The sequence below is a fragment of the Podarcis raffonei genome, chromosome 10 (assembly GCF_027172205.1).
Source record: "Podarcis raffonei isolate rPodRaf1 chromosome 10, rPodRaf1.pri, whole genome shotgun sequence".
NCBI classification, from domain to species: Eukaryota; Metazoa; Chordata; class Lepidosauria; order Squamata; family Lacertidae; genus Podarcis; species Podarcis raffonei.
Window position 1 is genome coordinate 69,304,668 of NC_070611.1, and position 21,723 is coordinate 69,326,390.

General features: G+C 46.1%; 1 protein-coding gene across 1 annotated transcript in view; it reads right to left on the bottom strand.

The window, feature by feature from the left end:
- PLXNA4 (plexin A4) overlaps nucleotides 1–21,723 on the bottom strand; it is a 590,122-nt gene that overhangs the window by 70,370 nt on the left and 498,029 nt on the right. Inside the window, exons 16-21 of the mRNA XM_053407170.1 lie at nucleotides 21,293–21,493; nucleotides 13,581–13,674; nucleotides 5,298–5,531; nucleotides 4,403–4,546; nucleotides 3,657–3,891; nucleotides 374–516 (exon numbers count right to left, since the gene is read on the bottom strand). Coding sequence (XP_053263145.1) covers nucleotides 374–516; nucleotides 3,657–3,891; nucleotides 4,403–4,546; nucleotides 5,298–5,531; nucleotides 13,581–13,674; nucleotides 21,293–21,493 — 1,051 coding nt within the window. The remainder of the gene's footprint in view (nucleotides 1–373; nucleotides 517–3,656; nucleotides 3,892–4,402; nucleotides 4,547–5,297; nucleotides 5,532–13,580; nucleotides 13,675–21,292; nucleotides 21,494–21,723) is intronic.

Genomic DNA, 21,723 nt, shown 5'->3' on the forward strand with positions numbered 1-21,723 from the left:
GGTTACCCCCGGCCCCAGCGCACACACACACACACACACAGATAGAGAGAGAGAGAGAGAGAGAGAGAGAGAGAGAGAGAGAGAGAACATATCCAGTCCTCTCCAGGGATGGATGAGGCAGTGAGGAGGTTGGCACAGTGCAAACAAACTGTCAGAAGGCCCAGATGGGTTCTGCCAGGGCATTAGCACTGTGATGACCTTCTTGCTCTCTCTCCCCTCACCCTCCCTCTCTTTCTATCGCCAACATCTCCAGATAGGCCTGGGAATGTCTCTTTTCTAGAACCCTGGAGAGCTATATGGAGCTAGATGGACCAATGGGCTGTGTCAGCATAAGGCAGCTTCTGGCATTCTTGTGTTTAAAGAAGGTGCTTACCTCCAGATCCCTCAACACAGGGTGATCTTCGATGCCAGGGAAAAGCACCCTCATGGTATAGGTCCGGTAATCCAGGAACGGGATGCCAGCTCCATCTAAATCGCTAGTCAGTTCGTGGATGTCAGTCTGCAGTTCTGCAAAAGCTGTGATTTAAGGTGGCGGGGGAGGAAGGAGACAAATAAAGCTGGACTATTAAAGGGAAATATTAATCCTAAGTGGAGAAGATCTGGAGCAGCGCAGTGGACTGAACATCAGGTTGTGATCAGAACGGCACAAGTTCAAATCCTCACCCTGTCATGAAACTCACAGAAATACCCAGGGCTCATCAGTATCTCCCACCCTATCCTACCTCATAGAGGTCCCGGAAGGATAAAGTAGGGGCACCCTCCTCTACGCTGCCCTGAGCTCTTTATGGAAGGATGGGACGCGAGGGTTCTATACCATAGAGAAATGCCCCCCAAAAAACAACTCCCCCAAAGCATGGCTTGGCTAAGGTACAGCTTTAGCTGGTGTTCACCAGCACTGAGGGGCAGAAGCCAGGAAGTCCAACAGCAGGTAGTGCCAGAGCCAATGCCACTAAGAGCCAACTCATTCTAGTTTTGCCCCCCCCCCTGCAGAGTTCTGTCGAGACAACACTGAGACCAAGGAGGAGGAAGCTAAGAGCAGGGGGTTGGACTAGATGACACTTGTGGTCCCTTCTAGCTCTACTATTCTATGGTTCTATGATTAGGTGCAAGGTCAGCCAAGCCAATTGCTATGGCAATGGCCCAGCGCCATCTAAGTGCATAAGATGTGTTAGCTCATTAGTCATTGAGTCTGCTCATGGGTCAGAGTCTGTGTTACATCTTGAAGCTGCATCAACCTTATGGGTACCTTGTGCTTGTACATATCTGTAACTGTATCTCCAAAGCCTACGAGCTGTATGTCTATATCAACGTCTGGAACTGTATTAATGAAGCCTTATCTTCTACAGCAGTAAACTGTTTTGGACCTTAAGCTGCCTCTGTGCGGTGAATGGAACTGGGAGCACCTTCTGCTGCGTGGGTATCTCACCTCAGATCCCAACAGGTGCCACTCCCTGGATTTTATGCAAATAAGAAGGGAGGCAGGTTGGAGCTGGGCGAGGACAGACCAAGTTTGGTGGAGCCGTGTTGACTTCCCCTAATGGACCAGCTTTCACTGCTAAGCTACAGGACATTCTTCAGACACTGAAAGAACACACACACCACAATGTGGTCCAAAGCTCAGTGAAGGATCACTTGTTTTGCCTATATGAAATCCCAGATTCAAAGCTGGCCATCTCCTGTTAAGAGTCTTGGGTGGCAGAGCTGGGAAAGGCTTCTGTCTCTGCTTCGAGAGCTGCTTTCAAATGAAGTAGAGGCCATTCCTGATGGTCTGATGCAATAGGTGGCTCTTTCATTATTCCTTGCTTATTGGCCATCAGGTCTCTTCCCCTCCCATTCCTTCTTCCCTGGTTCTAAACTGAGGATGGGGAACATTGGGTCCAGGGATGAATGTGGTCTTGCAATCCTGTTTATCTGGTCTTTGGGACCCGCCTCCCTCTGGACACTCCCCAAATCCTCTACTAGCCCTGCTTTGCAGCCTCATTAGGTGGTTTAAAAAAAAAATTCTTTAGTGATAAAAACACAATAACAGACTCAACAAGATTAACAGCCGGCAAAACAAAGAAATAAAAAACAACAACAGAGATAATAAAACATGATTTAGATTAAACTGAACACTGAAAGCCTACTTTTATTTTATTTTTTAAATATATATTTTATTGATTTGTTAACAAAAAAGTGCAAATGTAACGAAAAGAAAGAAGACAAAGAACTAAAAATTTAAACCATAAAACACCACAGCCTGGAAGGACAAAAGTACAAAGGGATAGTAAAATATTGACTCATACAAAGATTCTGTTTACAAATAATAAATCTTTTTTTAAAAAATAAAAGAATTTTCCACCTTTTTTCTCCCATCATTATTGAGAATAAAGGTTCTATATAGTCTGACATGAGCCAGGAATTTGCATATACTGGTGACACTGAGAAACTAAATGCTTCAAAAGTTGTATAAGAAATAAAATCATCCCATATAGCAAAGCAACTGTCATTCAAGTTCTGCCCTTCTTGAAAATATATCCCACAAAATAAAAAGTATAGTTTGTGGGATATATTTTCAAGAAGGGCAATTTGCCAAAATGTAGAATACAAGCAATCCAAATTACTAAGATTAAAGGTCTTCCAGAATTTGGCAATACAGCCCAGGCTGCTGATAGGAGATGACAAATAAGTTCTTTATTTTTCAAAGCCCATATACAGGTTCAAAAGCACCAGGTGAAAAGGTGGAGTAATAGTTTCTTTTGCTATCAAGAAACTAACTAAACTAACTCAGCAAATACAACATTCAAAATCTAGCCACCTTTGAACAGTCCCACCATATGTGTTTATATGTACCAACTACATGGCAGCCTCTCCAACACAGTGAAGATGTACCAGAATGCACGGAGGAGAGCTGTCATGGAGTAAGGTACCAGCCATGTTCTAACTTTAGAAAGAGCTCTCAGGTTTGAGCTGGTGATGACCTGTATAGAGGCTTGGTCCATAGACCATTCCTCTGCTCACCTGTATGTCCCAATTAGATTCCGACCATGACTTTTGACTATGGGCCCCAACGGAGGCATTAATCAGAAATGTGTACAACATAGAGACCAGTCCCATTACAAAATGTCTTGTATCTTTGACCCATCATTCAAAAGGAGTTGATTGCCCAGTGCCATCTGTTTTCGTAGAGTGACAGATGAGAAGGAACTAAAGCTGACAGCCCGTTAGCCAGGGAGAAGGTTTATCCCCTCTACGTGTAGAAATCAGCCTATTGTACAAAGGTAAACATTGCATTTGTGCTGCAACTGCTTTTGTCTCTGGCTTTGTCTGTGTGGCCCCTGGAATGTTGTTTGGAAGGGAATGTGGCCCTTGAGCTCATGAAGGTCTGCCCCACTCCTGTTCTAAGCCACGTACAGTCTGACTTCCCCAAGCCAACTGGAACTTCAATCTCTCCTGTCCCCTTAACCTACTCCTTTCCCCACAATTCCTTTGCTATCAGTTTCATTCTTAGCTATAACATGAGCCAACTGGTCCACACACCTATATAAATTCTCAGTTGCCCTGCATCTCAAAATGGGCTCTCCTGTTGCCAGATACACACTTCTCTACTTAGCATATGACAGAAGGATCCTCCCATGGCTTTTAAAAATATTTTTGGTCCCTTCCGCTTGCCGTACCTTCCTTGCACTCCAAGGCGACCCGGGACTCCAAGTTGTCCATTTGCATCTGGAGCCGTTTGAGGGTGAGGTCACTCTCGCGGGATTTGCGCTTGTAGGCAATCAGCACGGCCACGATGAAGATGATGAGGAGCCCCCCTGCCACGGCAATGCTGACAATGGCGGGCAGGCTAAGGGGGCTGTCCGGGGAGATGTTCACCATCCCTGGAGAAAACTCCATCCCTCCAACGCGAGCCTGCAAGTTAGAGGAAGGAAGTGAGGAGACCAGATAAGTTCAAGGCACTCCAGAAAGACACTCTGCAAAGCCCCAAATGTGGCACTGCCTGCAACACTCAGCTTCCTGAGACTCTCGGCTTCCTTTACTTCTAAAGCCAAGTTTCTAGCCCATGTGGTTTCAAGGATATGCTTGAAAGAGTATGTGCTGGAATCTGAGAAGCCAGAGGTGAGCCCAAGAAAGATCTGCAGGGCTGAATTGGTTTGAAGAACACCTTACCTTTCTCCATAACTAGCAAATAAAGAGGAACAAATCAGTAAAAGCTGAAGGATAATTACTTATTTTATTCAACAGGGTTTAGATACTGCTTAATCAACAAAAAACTCAAAGCAGCGAAAGAATACATTATGCAAAAGAAGATACATTATGCACATTTCTTCGACTTTACATGATTTATGCAGGCTGCAGAACCCAGCCTTTCCTCCAGAAGAGAATTGCATTTGGTCTGCAGCATATTAGAGCTTTTGCTCACCGTCACTTTATGCCGTCCAGTGAGATTCGGGGACTCGCACAGCAGCTGCACTTCAGACACCGTGGGAACACAGGGCTTCTCACCAACCAGAACAGTGTAATTCAGCTTGGCATTCCCTCCTGTCAATGGGATCAGGTTTTTACCCTGTGTTGAGAGAAACGAAACCCATCAATAGGTGAGCAGCATCAAGGAGCAGAGGCCCTTGCAGTGAGTGAAAGGCCCTGGGTCATCTTTGGCTTTGACATCCAGCAAGATCCAACTGTACATTTCACTGCAGAAAGTGGGAAGCTTGTAGCAAAACGTACTCTGGTTCAATGAACCCTCAAACCCAAGCCCAAGAACCACCCAGTGCCCCAGCGATATGGGCTCAAAATATGGCATCCTTATGTTCATCTGTAGGGACGCGGGTGGCGCTGTGGGTTAAACCACAGAGCCTAGGATATGCCGATCAGAAGGTCGGCGATTCGAATCCCCATGACAGGGTGACCTCCCGTTGCTCGGTCCCTGCTTCTGCCAACCTAGCAGTTCGAAAGCACGTCAAAGTGCAAGTAGATAAATAGGTACCACCCCGGCGGGAAGGTAAACGGCGTTTCCGTGTGTTGCTCTGGTTCACCAGAAGCGGCTTAGTCATGCTGGCCACATGACCCAGAAGCTGTACGCCAGCTCCCTCAGCCAATAAAGCGAGATGAGCGCCGCAACCCCAGAGTCGGCCACGACTGGACCTAATGGTCAGGGGTCCCTTTACCTTTTATGTTCATCTGTAATGGCCACTGAACAAATGTAAGAACATCAGAATTTAGTCAAAAGGACATCACGCTTCACTAGAAATTTGGGGATTCACAAGGAAATGGATGGCGTGGTTTCAATTTTGGACCACCACTCCCTCTCTCCGTACCTTTAATATCACAGGGGTCCCAGGTTTCAGCTCCAAAATTCCAGAGGGGTTGAAAGCCTCAAAGATGGGGTTTGGGTAGTAGGTGAAGTTGGGTTTCTCGAGGATCAGCAAGGAGTGGACGTTGTCCAAGATGAAGCCAAACTCATCTGGCCACACAGGAGGGTCGGTCTGGTTATTTGGTTCCACTGCTGGTGCTTGGCAGATCATCTCCGTGTCGTTCTGCACTTCGCAAACCTGAAAAGCACAATCCAATAGGGGGTGCAAGGGCAGTTTAGGAGGATCATGGAATAGGCTACAAAGCCATATCAATATCTGGGCAGAGGGTGGAATTATCAGCTGCACAAGTAACCAAGGTGACAGGCATTCAAATATCTCATCTCAACCATAAGATGGTGATGATGATGATTTATGACATTTATCAGGACAGGTGAAGCAAAGGACTTCTTAATGCAGCACCTAGTTAGACTATTGAAGTTGCTCCCATAGGAGGCAGTCATGGTCATGGTCACGGCCTAGGACCCTCGTACCTACAGGACCGCCTCTCCCGGTATGCCCCACAGAGGACCTTAAGGTCCATAAATAGCAACACCCTAGAGGTCCCAGGCCCCAAGGAAGTCAGATTAGCCTCAACCAGAGCCAGGGCCTTTTCAACATTGACTCCAGCCTGGTGGAACACTCTGTCTCATGAGACCACCTGGCCTTTGGCTTGGAATCAATTTAATTCCCTCCCCCTCTTTCTTTTTTCCTTTCTCCTTCTGTGATGGAACTCCTATTTGGAGACTTCCCTGGCTTTTTTCTGGCCCATGTAGGACCAGTTTGGATAGTTAGCCTTGATGAAGACTTGACGTTTTCATCCCCCAAAAAGTTTTTGATTTGAGTTTCCACTGAAATGAGGCTGCATTTTAATGTTTTAATGTATTTTAATCTTGTTTTTAAGTTGTAATTCAATCAATTGTTTTTATATCGGGTGTTAGCCGCCCTGAGCCCGGTCTTGGCTGGGGAGGGCGAGGTATAAATAAAATTTATTATTAGATAGCTTTAAAAGAAGATCCCACAAATTCATGGAGGAGGGGGGTATCAGTGGCTACTGGAGGTGATGGCCGTGCTCTGCCGCCACATCTGGGGACAGCGATGCTTCTAAATACCAGTTGCTAGAAACCACAGGAGAGGGGAAGGCTGGTTTCCCACAGGCAACTAGCTGGACACCATGAGAAAGACTCTCCTCCCTGGAAGAGAGGGGAGTGGTTGTGGGCGGGAGCCTGAGCTCCGCCCCTGGCCGGGGGCCTTAGCCCCCGCCCCTCCTCACCTGACTGCCGCCCACGCCCACCGGAGGCAGCCAACCAGGTGTCTCCGGGGGGCGTGTTTAGCAGCTTAATGCTGCGGCTCCAGCTCCGCCTCCTCCTCAGTCGTCGTCGTCCTGCAGCGAGTCACCCACCCTCCACTCCCATTTAGCTCAGGGTCTAGGTTTTTTGGCCTTGCTATGGACCTTAGGTTGGTCGCCCCGGTTGTCTGGGGGGCCTGGTAGGAATTTTTCCATTTGGCATTAGGCTTTTTGGTTTTTTCGCCTACCTCGTAGCAATCGTCACAACTTTTGTGGTATTGGTGGGTAGGTTAGGCATTGGATTCATGTGTTTCAAGGGCTAGGTGTGGCCATCGCCTATGCTATCTACCGTGGGTTATTCCGTTAAAGGAATCTGGCGGTCGTGTATTCCGTCCGATGCCTGCTTGGCGGGAGGCCATGGCACGACCCTCGGTGACATCAGGGGTGAGCCTATAGTTGGATTAGCATCAACAGGCTCCACCTACTGGTGAATAAACCCACCTCCTATAGTCATCCAATGCCTAAGCCAATACCTTTTCACTGCTGTAATCAATAAAGTTGTGGCCTTTTCTTGCCCATTAACCTTATATCACGTGTCCTTGTGTGTTTATTTCACATAGCGGGGGTTGGGCCCTCGATCCACAACAGCTAGATGCGGGACTAGATGGGTCATTGCCTGATCCAGCAGCTTCTTATTATGTCCTCATGTTTCTTGATAAGACTTATACAACATTACAGAAGACCTGTGCTACCATTGCTTATTCCGATTCTTATTATATATCATTTACCTGCTTCTGTTTGCAAAGAAACCTACTTTGTTTTATCGCCCTTTTGTGGCAGATGACTGGGGAAGCTTTCTTATGTTGCCCTTGAAAGATTGTAATTATTGGTTAAGCATTTGAAAAGGCAGTGGCTTTACTTGCAAATGACTGGATGAAAAAACAAACCAGGAAGAAGCAAGCAAGCAGATAATGGCTTCTTTTGCCTCTGTTGTGTTAGAATCCATTAAAGTGAATGCGCCTGGCAGTTATCTAGATTATCCCTGGATATATTTACCAGGGTTTGTAGTATTAGGAAACTTCTCTGAGCCTGGCATTAGCTACTGCTATTGTTTTGATTTTGGCCTGGGGCTAAAGCAAATGAACATGAATCAATAAGAAACTCATGTTGCAGTTTTACACATCACTTGGGAAGACAGGCAAACTAATACCAATGTACTGGAAGGAGCAAAGAGCACCAGTATCAAAGCAATGATTCTTCAACATCAACTTCGTTGGACAAGTCATGTTGTGCGGATGCCTGATTATCATCTTCCAAAGCAACTACTCTATCCTGAACTTAAAAATGGAAAGTGTAATGCTGGTAGTCAACAAAAGAGTGTCCCACGGCAAATTTTTAAAAATGTAGTATAAACGCCGACAACTGGGAAACACTGGCCTGCGAGCGCTCCAATTGGAGAACAGCCTTTACCAAAGGTGTCATGGGCTTTGAAGACACTCGAACTCAGGACGAAAGGGAGAAATGTGCTAAGAGGAAGGCACACTTGGCAAACCCTCACCAGGATCAACTCCCTCCTGGAAACCTATGTTCCCACTGTGGAAGGACGTGTGGATCCAGAATAGGCCTCCACAGTCACTTACGGACTAATTGTGAAAGAAAGAAAGAAAGAAAGAAAGAAAGAAAGAAAGAAAGAAAGGAAGGAAGGAAGGAAGGAAGGAAGGAAGGAAGGAAGGAAAGAAGCCTTCCATGTGTTTTTGACTACCACTCCCATCAGTCCCAGCCTTGAAGCAGCTGCCCATTCAAGATTTCAGCAGGCAAAGTGGAGATCTCCAGGGCAGCCTCTCCTTGCCCCCAGAGCCAACCGAGCCAGACAGACCTCAACAGATTGGCTTCTCAACCTCAACCAAACTCCCTCCAGAATGAGATATAGGGGGGTTGGATTACTTTGTTATTCCCAAGGTAAGTCTCTACAGGACTGCAGCCATCAACTTTGGCTCCATTACACCAGAAGGTGGCAAACTTACCCAAAGCAGGAGGGATCTGAGGAAGGTGGCATGATGTTGTCACCTCTTGCTATGCAAACTAGCTCACAAAAAAATGCAGAGCTTTGCAGAAGCTCCTGCAAAGTGTTGGCATGTTTTGTTAGCATCAGAAGACCTACTTGTTTTAACAGAATCTTTTTGGGTTGCAAAAAAACCCAGAACGGAATAGAATTCAGGCCTGAGAGTCCTTCTCTGAACTGGCACTTCTAATCAGCTAGAAACATGAAGACCTTCTGCAGCCAACCCTCCTCCTCCTTCCCTCTCTCTTTCTCTGTCCCCCACCCTCTGTATTCAATCTCGCCAGTGAAATAGGCCAAGCCATTCTCCATTAGGTTCTATGCCAGCTCCACGGAGCAATCGTGTTGAGCTAAATCAGAAGTGACACAACTCAAGACTGGCCTCGCAGATGTGCTGGCTTGGCATGCAGAGTTCATCCTGCTGCAGAATGAAAAAGCTCACAAGACCAGCACAGAATGCCCTGGCTCTTAACTGCCATCTTTCTGCAGAAAAAGATGGTACTGGGGTTTATATCATATCAACAAAATGTCCATTGCAGGAATGGCCAGAGGAGTCAGGATACTGTAGGGACGCCCGGGGCTGCGATATATCATTCTTCAGTGTGTGCACAGCAACACATTTGACACACACACACACAGGTGCCAGGTTTCCTTAGAGCGAATTGAAGTCACTCTTGTGGGAGACACAGTTGGTGTTATGTACTGAGTTGAATAGGATCCAAAATGCAGCAGTCTGATTGGTCCTAGAAGAATAGGATTCAGAATGCAGCAGTCTGATTGGTCCTGGAAGAATAGGATTCAGAATGCAGCAGTCTGATTGGTCCTAGAAGAATAGGATTCAGAATGCAGCAGTCTGATTGGTCCTAGAACAATAGGGTCCAGAATGCAGCAGTCTGATTGGTCCTAGAACAATAGGATTCAGGATGCAGCAGTCTGATTGGTCCTAGAACAATAGGATCCAGAATGCAGCAGTCTGATTGGTCCTAGAACAATAGGATCCAGAATGCAGCAGTCTGATTGGTCCGCAGGAGCCACCCAATCCAACTCCAGGTAGAAGTGAATCCGCAACATGATTGGCCTACAGGAAAATCCCAGAATCAGCCAATCACGTGGGGCCCTTTGTGTAAATAATGTATATAAAGCAGACATTTCGGGGGAACTTCCATTCCTCACTACTATAAGCTGAATAAAGAGCATGAAATCCACACTCAACTCTGAGTATATTTCAGTTGGGTTAGTCCTTTTTCTTAGTCTTGGCCAGTGAAGATCATTTACTCTGCCCCATAGAACTGAATGGTGGAATCAGGCATGCTGCACTCTGTACAACATCATTCAGACGCAGCTCACTTGGTAGAACAGAGCTGCTATGTTCACAGCAGTAGGGTTGGTGCAGTGCAAATGCACCAACCGAGTAAATAAAGATTTTTCTTCTCCATTCTCCCCAGTTCAGAAGTCCAGTCATTTCAAGTTCTGATCCCAAATGTACTTACATTTAATTAATCTTCATCTTCTGAACTCCCTGCACTGTATCCTCAGAGAAACCATTTTTAAAAATTATTTTTTAAGGAGTCAACTTGGATTTTAAAAAATTCTGTCTGATCCTTATCCTTAGTAGAGGCAGATTTAGGGGACTGAGACCAGTTCACCTGCAGTGGGTATTGAGTTAAGAGGGTGCTGCAGGGGCCCCAGGGATGCAGGTGGTGCTGTGGTCTAAACCACTGAGCCTGTTGGGCTAGCCAAGTGGAAGGTCGGCGGTTCGAATCCACACAACGGGGTGAGCTCCCGTTGCTCTGTCCCAGCTCCTGCCAACCTAGCAATTTGAAAGCACACCAGCCCAAGTAGATAAATAGGTACGGCTGTGGCAGGAAGGTAAATAGCATTTCCATGTGCTCTGGTTTCTGTCACGGTGTCCTGCTGCGCCAGAAGCTGTTTAGTCATGCCGGCCACATGACCCAGAAAGCTGTCTGCGGACAAACGCTGTCTCCCTCAGCCTGAAAGCGAGATGAGCGCTGCAACCCCATAGTCTCCTTTGACTGGACTTAATTGTCCAGGGGTCCTTGTCCTTTACCTTTTACATATTCCTCATGATATGCCCTTTACCTTTTACCTGCAGGGCCCCACAACAATGAAGGTGAGAGGTGGGGCAGGGGGAGCCAAATATTGGCATCGTACAGGGCACCGCTGAAATTTGAAAGCCCAAGGTCTGCCACTGTCCTTACGAGTTCTGGGTGGGCAAAAGTAGTTTTGAAAGCTAACTGGTTTAAAGTGACCATGTATTAAAATTAGATCCTGGGTTTCATCTGTTTCTTGCATTCTGGTGTGATAAATAGAACTGAAGATTTTTAAATTTATTGCTATTTTATTAGATTTATATACCATTCTTCATCCCAAGAGGGACACTGGTAGCGCTAAACAAAAAAATTTTTTTCCTTCCAGTAGCACCTTAAAGACCAACTAAGTTAGTTCTTGGTATGAGCTTTCGTGTGCATGCACACTTCTTCACACTTCTTCTTCGTGTGCATGCACACGAAAGCTCATACCAAGAACTAACTTAGTTGGTCTTTAAGGTGCTACTGGAAGAAAAAAAATTTTTTTGTTTTGACTATGGCAGACCAACACGGCTACCTATCTGTAACTGGTAGCGCTGTGGGTTAAACCACAGAGCCTAGGACTTGCTGATCAGAAGGTCAGCGGTTCGAATCCCCGCGACGGGGTGAGCTCCCGTTGCTCGGTCCCTGCTCCTGCCAACCTAGCAGTTCGTAAGCACGTCAAAGTGCAAGTAGATAAATTGGTACTGCTCCAGCGGGAAGGTAAACGGCGTTTCCGTGCGCGGCTCTGGTTTGCCAGAAGCGGCTTAATCATGCTGGCCACATGACCTGGAAGCTGTACGCCGGCTCCCTCGGCCAATAAAGTGAGATGAACACCGCAACCCCAGAGTCGGTCATGACTGGACCTAATGGTCAGGGGTCCCTTTACCTTTACTTCCTCCTAAGATCTCTGGGAAGTCCACAAATGCAAGATTAAAACCTTAAAATAAGTACAACAATGGCAAGCAGATGCCTATGGGAAGCCCAAGTCGGGACACGAATGCAACAGATGTTGCACTCCATCAACTGGAATTCGGACACACACTGCCTCTGATCATCCTGGCCAGTAGGCTTTGTCTAATCACATTTTAAAACCATCCAAACTGGCCAATGCTAGTTGAGTGTAGGCTAGATTGGCATAAACCAGAATGAAACAGGACAGCTGGTGGTAAATTTCACAACATGCGTAACTCACAAAGAGTAGGAAATTTGAATTGAATTTGCAAACAGTTGCCAAAAGCATCGGTATGGTGGTGATGGCTCCACAATAGATCTCCACTGGACCAATTTTCATTTACAGAGAAGGAGAATAAGAAGTGACATGACAGAAGTGGATAAAATTGGCATGGAGAAAGTGAATAGTCCACCCCCTTTCTTCCCCTCTCTCTCATAATACGACAACTCTTGGACATTCAATGAAGCTGAACACTGGAAAATCGTGACACAACTCATGGTCAAACTATAGCGCTCGCTGCCACAAGAGGCAACAACGGCCACCATCTTTAATTTTTATTATTATCCTTGTTTTAACAACTATAAATAAATGACATAGAATAGCAATAAAAACTGAGAATGTGAAAGAAAGAAAAAGGAAGAAAGGTATACTACAGCACTATAAAAATTAACAATTGCAATTCCATATATACCTATCTAATATATAGATACTGTTATGACCCAAACACACACACACACGTATATATGTATATATTTAACTTATTATATGTTGTATAAATGGTTCCAAATTTCATTATAGGCAAAGCCTATGTCTATAAGCAATGCACTCATAAGTACCAAGTGTAGTCATAGCTTCAATCCATTGATTACCGTATTTTTCGCTCTATAGGACGCATTTTCCCCCTCCAAAAATTAAGGGGAAATGTGTGTGCATCCGATAGAGCGAATGCAGGCTGCGCGGCTAAACCCAAAGCCAGAACAGGGAGATGGAGTGCTGCGCAGCGCTCTGTCTCACTGTTCTAGCTTGGGGTTAGCTGTGCAAAGCCTTCGCAGGGCTGCCCTGCGGAGGCTACGAAGGCTGTATGAAGGTGGGGGGAAGGCTGCAACGCTTCCCCCCCACCAGCCCCACAAGCTCGGGGGGCAGCGGGAAGGCGGCACGCCGCCTTCGTGCTGCTCCCCGACCTGGTCTTTGGGGCTGGCGGTGGGGGAAAGCAGCGGTTCCCCCCCCCGCCAGCCCCAAAGAGCAGGTCAAAAGGAACCCAAAGCCTCTGGAGCCCAGCGGGAACTCCAGAGGCTTCGGGTGAACGCACCTTGAATGCACCGAACACACCTTGTTTTAGAGGGTGAGAACAATAAAAAAAATTTTTCCTGTTCTCCCCCTCCTATGGTCCGGTGCGTCCTATAGAGCAAAAAATACGGTAAATGGAGCCATAAATTTATCTTCCCAGTGCAGCAATGGCAGCCTTTTGGCCATAGTGGTCACCACGTTTAATGACTTTCAAAGGGGAGAAGACAAATTCATGGAGTTTAAGCCTATCAATGGCTGCTAGCCATGATGGCTATGTTCTGTCTCCATCCTTGGAGGCAGCAATGCTTCTGAATAAAAGTCATTGGGTATCACAAGTGAGAAGATCCCTGTTTGTGGGCTTCTCCTTGGGACATCAGGTTCTTGGCTACCATGATGGTCCTGCTTGCAGGCTTCCCATGGGCACCTGGTTTCCCCACTGTGAGAACAGGATCCTGGACTAGATGGGCCATTGGCCTGATCCAGCAACCAGGTTCTTCTTATGCGATTCAATCCCAGTATTTTCCTCACTCTTTTTTGGACAGCTTGTATCTGTTTTATCGACTCTCATACTCACGTTGATGTGCTCTTTCCCACCGTACTTCGCCCGGATCTGAGGGTTCTGGATGAGGTCCAAGTTTGTGCCCCGCACTGTAATGGGTGTATTTCCACTGATGGTGAGATAAAAGGAAAGGAAAAGAAAGGGGGGGAGGAAAATCAGTTGAAATCTCCCAAATCAGGCCTATGGATGCTTAACCAGAATAAAGTCAGAGAGTAAATGTCCACAGAGATTAAAATCCACTCCCCTTGGTTTTTGTTTGACCTGGACATAAACATTTCACTCCACTGCTCATCCCCCATGAAACTGGGGTATGTGATGTCACCAGTGACTTTTCGGGGAGTGGGCAAAACTGACATACTTTTGGATGGGTGGGAGTGGGGTCAACTTGGCCAATGGATGCAGCTCAGTTGGTGTGATTTGAAAATGCGGCAAAATTGCACTAACTGCTTAGTCTGTCAACAGTTCCTTATTTGGCGGGAAACTCCCGTATCCCAGCGCCGTGTCCCGCTGCTGTCCTTTATTGATGATGTCCCTTAAATTTCCCCAGTTTCAAAGGAAGCAGCTCCTCTCCCTCCCTCCCTGCTGGCCAGGGAGGAGGGAGGCTCCAACTGTGTTGCTTGGCTGCATTGCTCACGCAATAAGGAGTCTAAGAACGACTGGGGGGTGGAGCTTGCATGCCTTGTGCTGATCAAATTGGCCGCATTGCCTGGGGACTCGCCTTTGCTCAGCGCTTCCCAGCAGAAAGGTGACGGTGGTTTTCCTTGCTGCATCCCCTTTGCCGGGTTGTGGGAACCACCGCTTGAGGCTTTGTTTGACTGCTGGCTGGGCTTTCTGCCTTTGGCTCGGAGGGGCTCAGAAATTGAACATACCTGTGCCCGGAACATCCCTTATTTTGGCTGCTGATCCCTTATTTTTGAGGCTGCTGGTCCCTTATTTTCAAATCTGTAAGTTGACAGCTATGAGTTGACCTTCCCCCATGTCTGAATTCTGTTTGGGAAAGGATGCCAGCTGAAGTGGGATGTATGAAACAGATCAAGGCCAAAGGCCTCTCGCATTTCTTATCCACCTTCTCTTTCTCCAAAAAAAAAAGGCGTGAATGTGCACTGGGGGGGGGAGTATGAAGCCAAGGCTGCTCTCAGCAGCGTGTTGCAAGGAGAACTGAACTGAGATACTGAGTTGGATTAAGCGAATCTCTCTGTATATTTGGATCTCTACATTTTAACCTATAAGTACTAAGTACTAAGAACTGTGTTTAGTACAGTGGTACCTCAGGTTAAGAACTCAATTCGTTGTGGAGTTCCATTCTTAACCTGAAACTGTTCTTAACCTGAGGTACCACTTTAGCTAATGGGCCTCCTGCTGCCACTGAACTGCTACCACGCAATTTCTGTTCCCATCCTGAAGCAAAGTTCTTAACCCGAGGTACTATTTCTGGGTTAGCGGAGTCTGTAACCTGAAGCGTCTGTAACGTGAAGCGTCTCTAGCCTGAAGCATCTGTAACCCGAGGTACCACTGTAGAATAGTTCATGATGGACCAGCATCTCTTAAGTTTGTGTATACAGTGGTACCTCGAGTTACAAACGCTTCAGGTTACAAACTCCGCTAACCTGAAAGAGTTCCCTCAAGTTGTGAACTTTGCACCAGGATGAGAACAGAAATTGTGTGCCAGCGGCACAATGGCAGCAAGAGGCCCCTTTAGGGAAAGCACACCTCTAGTTAAGAACAGTTTCAGGTTAAGAACGGACCTCCGGAACGAATTAAGTTTGTAACTAGAGGTACCACTGTGTAGTGTGTCTTGAGTCTTGAGGCAATAAACACTTTGAACTGAACTGGGTTTGCAATGAGTTTTCCTAACCATCAACTCTGGAGAGCAAAAAGACTCTGATGATCTGCTAGACTACTCTGCAGGAGCTGCAAATACTGTGCTGGTCCAGCAATAAAATTGCTAGCGCATTTCCAAAGCTAAAGAGGGTCCAGTATGGTTTCAAATTGGATGGGGGGACTGTGGGTTGAGATTTCTGCAAAAAATAAAAAAACAAAAGCTTTCTTCTTCTTCTTCAAAAGAGAGAGAGAGAGAGTAAGAAAAAAACCCACCTGCCACCTCATCTTTAAAGATAAGCCCTTGCCCCAACCAATCTTTGATCCCCTATTCTGCAAAAAAATATTAATCAAAACTATGAGAATGTTTCCATCCCCCCTTCAGAAAAAATGCAATATACCATCTTTTTTCCAGTGACCTTTTTAAAAGCTTTCTTTGTTAAATAGCACACTTAAAGAAAACAGAGAAAATCGACCACGTGTAACTTTGCACACAAAGACATTCATATTCCTCAATATGGTAAGAAATAAAAACAGCCACAATCGGCCCACACCAGTGTGAAGTCTCTACCCTCTCTGCTGCCATCCAAAAAAGAAGATTCCGTCAAGATGCAGTCCCGGTCAGGCAAACTTGCCTCTGTATTTCTGATGGAGCGTAGCATTCTTCGTCAGAGTAAAAGGACTCAATAAGCCTATGCCATATTGCATAAAGTCTGTCCGGTTCCTCCTTGCCTGTCAGGAGCCTTTCAGCCACTGCTATAGAGCAGACACTGCAGTATCAAAAGTCCAGATCTAGTCCTTCAAAGTTTCCTCCATTTCTGTGCAACGGACAGGCAAGTTGCTTTTATCAAAAGTCGTCCCATATCCTTAGGTTGGGACGTGGGTGGCGCTGTGAGTTAAACCACAGAGCCTAGGACTTGCCGATCAGAAGGTCGGCAGTTCGAATCCCCGCGATGAGGTGAGCTCCCATTGCTCAGTCCCTGCTCCTGCTAACCTAGCAGTTTGAAAGCACATCAAAGTGCAAGTAGATAAATAGGTACCGCTCCGGCGGGAAGGTAAACGGCGTTTCCGTGTGCTGTTCTGGTTCGCCAGAAGCGGCTTAGTCATGCTGGCCACATGACCCGGAAGCTGTACGCTGGCTCCCTCGGCCAATAAAGCGAGATGAGCTCTGCAACCCCAGAGTCGGCCACGACTGGACCTGAAGTCAGGGGTCCCTTTACCTTTACCTTTATCCTTAGGTTTGAACGAATGATTTTCACCATCAAGCATGTTTAAAAGAAGGAACTGAGTTGTGAATTCCACCTGCTCATCTAAATTCTTGACATTTTTACTGTCCATTTTCCATTGATTCAGCACTCCCAGACTGCTAAAGGGTCTGGTGTATTTGATCTGTTGGCATGCAACTCAATATGCCTTTGAAACTGTGGTTATTCTTTCCAAAAGATTTTTAGGCAACCTGCAGGAAGAATTCCAGTTTTTATTTCTGTTTCGCAGCCTGGGATCTCTGCAGTTTGTTTTGCATGAAGTGTTGCACTCACAGTTGCACAGCATCATGGGCTCTGCCCTCTTACGACTGCCTGAGCAAACCTTGAAGGCATGCATTTTACTCACAGTTGCACTGCACCAAGGGTCAAATGACCATGAGAATGAAGAGGGTCAGCATAGAAAGCCTGGACTCACATGAGACTGCAGGCAACATAAATGCGTATTAACGCTTGCTCACATAAGTGTAACGTGCAGGCAGATTTCTATGGCAGCAGGAAGAACATCTGGCTCTTGAGCAGAACCATTGTAGCGTCAAAGTATATGAAATTACTTCTTTACCATTCTCCTCAACTGGGAAGTCCAATAATTTCTGCTTATGATTCCAAACATATTGATGTTCAATTAATCTTAACCTTTCAAACTCTTTGCAATCATTAAAGTGACTAATTGATTTGCAAAAAAAAAAGGACCTGAAAAAAATGACTTGGTGAGTGGCAACTTTGGGTAAACTGACCAGTCATATTTTTAACTCCCACATAAAGAAACCAGAAGCATTCTTATTGGGCTTATTCTTATTGTAGGAAGTGATATAAATAGAAAGGAATGTAAGCTGTTCTTATATGCAACAACAGCAGCAAGAATGTTATTGGCCCAAAAATGGAAGCAAGAATAATTACCGACGAAAGAAGAATGGAGGATGAAATTAATGGACTATGCAGAACTGGATAAGCTAACAGGAAAAATCCGAAATCGGCGGGACCAGAAATTCACAGAAGACTGGAGTAAATTTACAGATTATTTGAAAAGTTTTTGTGATGACCAGACTACGTCTGTAGGTCTGCAAGTTTTGTGAGGCGTATTGGTGGAATTATTGCAAAAATGGATAAGGGGGAGGAGGGTTAGTTAAGGTAATTAAAGGTAATAAGAATTTAAGAAATGCATAAGAAGTGGTTAAAATGGTGGATAATCAGAGGTGCTGAGGGAAGTCCAAAAAAAAGATTGTATAAATGATGAAGTTTTGTGGTATGTATTATAATTATAATGTATTTTTCGCTCTATAAGACGCACCAGACCACAAGACGCACCTAGTTTTTGGAGGAGGAAAACAAGAAAAAAAATATCCTGAATCTCAGAAGCCAGAACAGCAAGAGGGATCGCTGCGCAGTGAAAGCAGCGATCCCTCTTGCTGTTCTGGCTTCTGGGATAGCTGCGCAGCCTGCATTCGCTCCATAAGATGCACACACATTTCCCCTCACTTTTTAGGAGGGAAAAAGTGAGTCTTATAGAGCAAAAAATACGGTATATGTTAAAATTAATAAAAATTATTATTATTTTAAAAAAATATTTTTAACTCCCACAGTCCTTCCATTTACTTTGGTTTCACAGCACAGCTTTAGGAAAGGGGCTGTCGCTCAGTGGTTAAAGCATCTGCTTTGCATGCTGATGGTCCCAGTTTGAATCCCCAGCATCTCCAGGGAAGGCTAGGAGAGAACGGCTGCCAGTCAGTGTATGCAATACTGAAGTGGATGAATTCAGTATAAGACAGCTCTCTGTGTTCCTTTCTAGCCACTGATGTAAAGAGGAGAGAGGCGAGCCCCACTCCTCATTTGTAAAATTATCTTAAAAGGAATACACGAAAGTTTAATGGCCAATTTTTCTCTCCACTGGGCCAGGCTTGGTGAAATTTACATATGTTTCAGCTCCCTCCATGCTCAGGGGGATGTGAAGGCTGCAGGATGTCTGAGTTCCAATTGGACCAAGCACCAATCTTCATCAACAACCAGTGCAGAACCTTTCCCAGGGCAATTATCTAGCCAGGAAAGACTATCTTCCCTCCCACCGACCTAAAAGCTCATTTAAAGATATCCTCCATGCAAGCAGTTCCAAATCTGTTTCACAAAGAAGGGGGTGGGGAGCCAGGCTTTGAGTTATAAGGCAAAACTGAGCTGTAGCAGGGAAGGCGTGCAAAGATGCAAAACTAGGCTTTTGTCCGATAAGGCTTGCTTCGTAAAAGCTTTGAATCGCAAAGTTGGAAAGGTGACTAGAGGTCATTTAGTCCTGCCCGGCTCAGTGCAGGATCTGCAATGCAAGACACAATGACAGCAACCCTGAGGTCCATCTAGAGCAGGAGTCAGCAAACTTTTTCAGCAGGGGGCCAGTCCACTGTCCCTCAGACCTTGTGGGGGGCCAGGCTATATTTTGAACTTTTTTTAAAAAAAATGAACAAATTCCTATGCCCCACAAATACCCCAGAGATGCATTTTAAATAAAAGGACACATTCTACTCATGTAAAAACACGCTGATTCCTGGACCGTCTGCGGGCCGGATTGAGAAGGCAATTGGGCCGGATCCGGACCTTGGGCCTTAGTTTGCCTACCCATGATCTACAGAGTTTGCCCACCTGGCCAGAGAGCCTCTTCCACAACCCTCACTGGCAGGTTTCACCCGCCAGATGTTTTTGTCTGATGGGAAGCAGAATCATAAAATTGTAGAGTTGGAAGGAACCCCAAGGGTCATCTAGTCCAACCTCCTGCAATGCAGGACTCTCAGCTCAAGCATCCATGACAGATGGCCATCCAACCTCTGCTCAAAAACCTCCAGTGAAAATCCACAACCTCCCAAGGATGTCTTTTCCGCTATCTAACCACTCTTACTGTCAAAAGGTTTAATCAGAATCACCTTTCTTGTAACTGGAAGCTATTGGTTCGGCTTTATCCTCCAGAGCAGGAGAAAACAAGCTTGCTCCCTTTTCCATGTGACCACCCTTAAGATATTTGAAGATGGGTCTCATATCTCCTCTATACCACTATACCAGTGTGGTGTAGTGGTTAAGAGCAGTGGACTCGTAATCTGGTGAACCGGGTTTGCTTCCCCGCTCCTCCACGTGAAGCTGCTGGGTGACCTTGGGCCAGTCACACTTCTCTGAAGTCTCTCAGCCTCACTCACCTCACAGAATGTTTGTTGTGGGGGAGAAAGGGAAAGGAGATTGTTAACCACTTTGGGACTCCTTTGTTGTTTAGTTGTTTAGTCGTGTCCGACTCTTCGTGACCCCCTGGACCAGAGCACGCCAGGCACTCCTGTCTTCCACTGCCTCCTGAGTTTGGTCAAACTCATGTTGGTAGCTTTGAGAACACTGTCCAACCATCTCGTCCTCTGTCGTCCCCTTCTCCTAGTGCCCTCAATCTTTCCCAGCATCAGGGTCTTTTCCAGGGAGTCTTCTCTTCTCATGAGGTGGCCAAAGTATTGGAGCCTCAGCTTCACGATCTGTCCTTCCAGTGAGCACTCAGGGCTGATTTCATTAAGAATGGATGCGTTTGATCTTCTTGCAGTCCATGGGACTCTCAAGAGTCTCCTCCAGCACCAGAATTCAAAAGCGTCAATTCTTTGGCGATCAGCCTTCTTTATGGTCCAGCTCTCACTTCCATACATCACTACTGGGAAAACCATAGCTTTAACTATACGGCCCTTTGTCGGCAAGGTGATGTCTCTGCTTTTTAAGATGCTGTCTAGGTTTGTCATTGCTTTTCTCCCAAGAAACAGGCATCTTTTAATTTCGTGGCTGCTGTCACCATCTGCAGTGATCATGGAACCCAAGAAAGTAGACTCCTTGGGGTAGTGATAAAGTGGGATATCAAATCCAAACTCCTCCTCCTCCTCCTCCTCCTCCTCCTCTTCCTCTTCTTCTTCTCCTCTCAGTCTCCTCTTTTCCATACTAAACACGACCAGCTCCCTCAACCTTTCCCCACAAGGCTTGGTTTCCAGACCCTTGATTATCTTGCTTGCCCTCCTTTGCACAGGTACCAGTTCTCAATATCCTTCTTAAATAGTGGCACCCAGAACAACTGGATACAGTGTTCCAGGTGTGGTCTGACCCCGGCAGAATAGAGTGGTACTATTACTTCCCTTCATCTGGACACTTTACTTCTGTTGATGCAGCCTCGAATAGCATTAACTTTTGGGGGTTTTTTCGCTGCCTCACACTGTTGACTGTTGTTAACCTTGTGGTCCACCAAGACCTCCAGATCCTTTTCACATGTCCTACTGGCAATCCAGGTGTCCCCTATCTTATATTGGTGCATCTGGGGTTCTTTTGCCTAAGTGTGGAACCTGACATTTGTCCCTATTGAAATTCACTTTGTTAGATGGAGGACAGAAAGGGGAGTATGAAAGTGTGCAGAAACTAGCCTGCTGGACAAAAAAATGAAATTCACATTTGTTGCTCTGCCCACTTTCCCCCTGGCCCCACCCACCACAGTCATGTGGCCCCTGAAATGCTGGCCGGAAGGGAATATGGCCCCCAGGCTGTAAAACTTTCCACATCCTTGATCTCAAAACTCATAGGATTACTTGGGATAAATTCGACAACAGCTTTTCCTATTGACCTGCCCCTCAAATTGGGCCACCTTTCTAATGGCGCCATTACCTGACAATACTCCATTCTGGATCGATCTTCACGATGGTTGGGTCCGTCGTATATTCAAACTCCAGCTCCTTGGGGGACTTGGCCTTCTCCAGCTCCTTGTGGAGCCTGGCCTTGTCCACCTTCACAACCACGTCCACTACCATCTTCTCTGAGCTGCTGGTGTAAGCTGTGGTGTTGCAGATAATCCATTCTGCTGCTCTCCTGTCCCCGGAATGAAGGAAAGGAATCTGGTCAAGCAAGGCGGTTCCACGGACAAATCCTTTGGCTACATTTCAGTGTTTTGGTGGGGGTATAAAGATTCTCCATGGAATAACAGAATGTGTAAATGGCCCTAAAACAGGAGGAGCCAATGAGTTTCCCCCCTAATATTGGGCTCACCCACACTTTCTCATACACACACACACACTGGTACCTTGGTACTCGAACAGCTT